Here is a 2,500-nt window from a genome sequence, read left to right as displayed (position 1 = left end):
CTGTCAAGCTCCGCCTTTAATTGTTTTCTCAGCGCTACTGGTACTCAACGTGGTGCATGCTGGGTGGGGCAGGCAGCCTTGTCCAGCTTGATGTGGTATTCACCTTCTAGTTTCCTGACACTTTCGGAAAACACCTCTGGAAAACGCTTGATGAGTGCTTCTTTCATCAGAACGTCGCTTTTGTCATTTACGGCGCACACTTGTGCGTTGCCCATGTCTGGCTTGTTTATCTCATCATTATCCGTGAACTGGATGATTTTCATGCCAATACAAGCCTTTCGACCAAGAATGGGACGAATGTCCTCTATCAATCAGTTTGCAGTTTAGCCAGCAGTGTTGTGTGTCACGCCACAACTTTAATTTGACTTCTCCAACCACTGGGAGTTGTGAACCTTCGTATGCAGAGTCAAATCTTAACTTGCTTCAGCCCGTGGTCCTTCGACGCCTTCTTATAGAGATGGTATGACATTGCACTGTGCGCCAGTATCAGGCTGGAACCTCAGACTGTTTCCGGATTCTAACTTGAAAGTGATAAGCTGTGAATCATCTAAGATGGTAGTTGCGACGGCCGCAATGTCCTCTATTACGTAACATTCCTCGACATCTTCATCTGAGTTGACCTCATCGATAGCCTTAATTCGGGCCTGCTGGCTTGCCTTCTCTGGCACATTCGTTACATGTTTTGCCACAAGCCAAGCACTTTCCGGCTTGGTGTGTTTGGCCACAGTTTCCACAGGATTTTGTTTCCCTGTGCTCACCACCTATGTTTCTAAGTGATCACGTGTCTCTTGCTCGCCGTGGGTTTTTGCTGAGCGTAAATGCGCTTACCGTGTCTCCAACCTCTTTCATTTGAGCTGTGGTACTTTCTGCTGCCCGGCAAATTTCATCTGCTTTCTATAAAGTTTGCTGGGATTCACGCAAAAGCCTCTCACGGACTTTGTCATCACAAATTCCAAATATCAGCTTGTCACGCAATATTTCATTGGGTTGCACTCTTTGGTTGACGCGGTACTGCTCAAAAGGGATGTTCCTGTGCGGTTTGCAATATTCTAGGAATTTTTTAAGAACTGACTCGAGTTTCTTGGCATCACCTTCCTCTGCCCATGAGAACGTTGATTATACGTCCCGAGATTCTTCTCTGATGATCGTAAGAAATGCAGCAACTTGTATGCCTTCCGATTTTTTGTTCAGTTGGGTTGCTAGGGTGTAATTATCTTAAGTGAGCTTGAATCGCTTCCACTTGTCTGCCACGCTAGCATCGTGGATATCTAAAGGTGGCGGTGGAGGTAATGAAAATCCCGTTGCCATTTGTCAGCCTTGTTTTGCTCTCGTATCCACAAATTACCTGGGTCCGTTATGTGTGGGAGGTTCGATCAACCACTGGCTACCACCATGTTTAGATTGGCTAAAGTCTGGTATGTTTTAAGTGATTTAATCCATGATTCTTTGGCTATATTCTGTAAAAGTGGATTGTCGTGTACCTCACACCTTTAACACAGTTCGATGAAGTTACAATCAAGCAAAGAAAACATGTGCACGCATGTCACGCATGGGATAATCTTGTTACACTGTAGTTATGCCGAATTTAGACTAGAAAATATGAGAGAAATATAAGTACTTACTTTGTTTTTTCTGCAGTTGGAGGTCCAGTCGACAAAAAGGGCATTTTCTCTGAGTTTCTATCAGTGTGCAAAATATATGTGTATTATCCACATAACAAAGATAACATGAGCTCTGGAAGAATTCTTCCACCTGTATGGTCTACCAAAGACTGACAAGAAACAACTAGCGATGCACCCCATACTACCCGCAACAGGTACATATAACTACAAGCAAGCAAAATGGTTGGACCAAACGCTCAAACCTCTGTCAATCAACGACCACACCGTCACTGATATTTTTGGCTTCGTGGACGATCTACAGAACATCCAAGTCTCATACGATGTCTCTTCACTTTTAACTAACGTACCTGTTGATGAGACAAGCGAAATTCTGGCCGAAAAAGCATTTAAGGGCGACTGGTTTAAAAAAGAACATTATCTCCACATTGCAAAAGCAGATTTAGTAGAACTGTTGAACATTGCCACAAAGAACCAATTGTTTCAGTTTGAGGGAATTTTGTATGAACAAGTGGATGGCGTCACCATGAGCTCACCTCTCAGACCCCTGATAGCTAGTGCATTCATGTGTAGTATTGAAGAACGACTTCAAGAGCAAGGCAAAATGCCAGATTTCTACAAACGTTATGTGGACAACACGTTGAGAATAATGCCTAACGTGGAAACAGCTGAAGCATTTCTATCCACACAGAATGACGGCCATCCTTCAATTAACTTCACCATGGAACTAGCTGAAAACGACAAACTTACCTTTCTGGGAGTGGAAATCGTGAAACACATGTCCCGCCTGCAGACAAAGGTGTATAAAAAGCCAACAGATACTGGATTATTACTGAATTATCAAAGTCATGTCGATGTGCGATATAAGCAGTCACTGCTAA

At 43.5% G+C, this 2,500-nt stretch overlaps 1 protein-coding gene across 1 annotated transcript in view; it reads left to right on the top strand.

Moving 5' to 3' along the window:
• The first annotated feature begins 1,791 nt into the window (after positions 1–1,791).
• Positions 1,792–2,500, top strand: part of LOC138031509 (uncharacterized) — a 1,020-nt gene continuing 311 nt past the window's right edge. Inside the window, exon 1 of the mRNA XM_068879194.1 lies at positions 1,792–2,500. This exon is cut by the window's right edge and continues 311 nt beyond it. Within this exon, the coding sequence (XP_068735295.1) occupies positions 1,792–2,500 (709 nt within the window).

The sequence above is a fragment of the Montipora capricornis genome, chromosome 14, assembly GCF_036669925.1.
Source record: "Montipora capricornis isolate CH-2021 chromosome 14, ASM3666992v2, whole genome shotgun sequence".
NCBI lineage: Eukaryota > Metazoa > Cnidaria > Anthozoa > Scleractinia > Acroporidae > Montipora > Montipora capricornis.
Note: the sequence above shows the minus strand (reverse complement) of the source record. Positions and strands in the feature narration are given on the sequence as shown.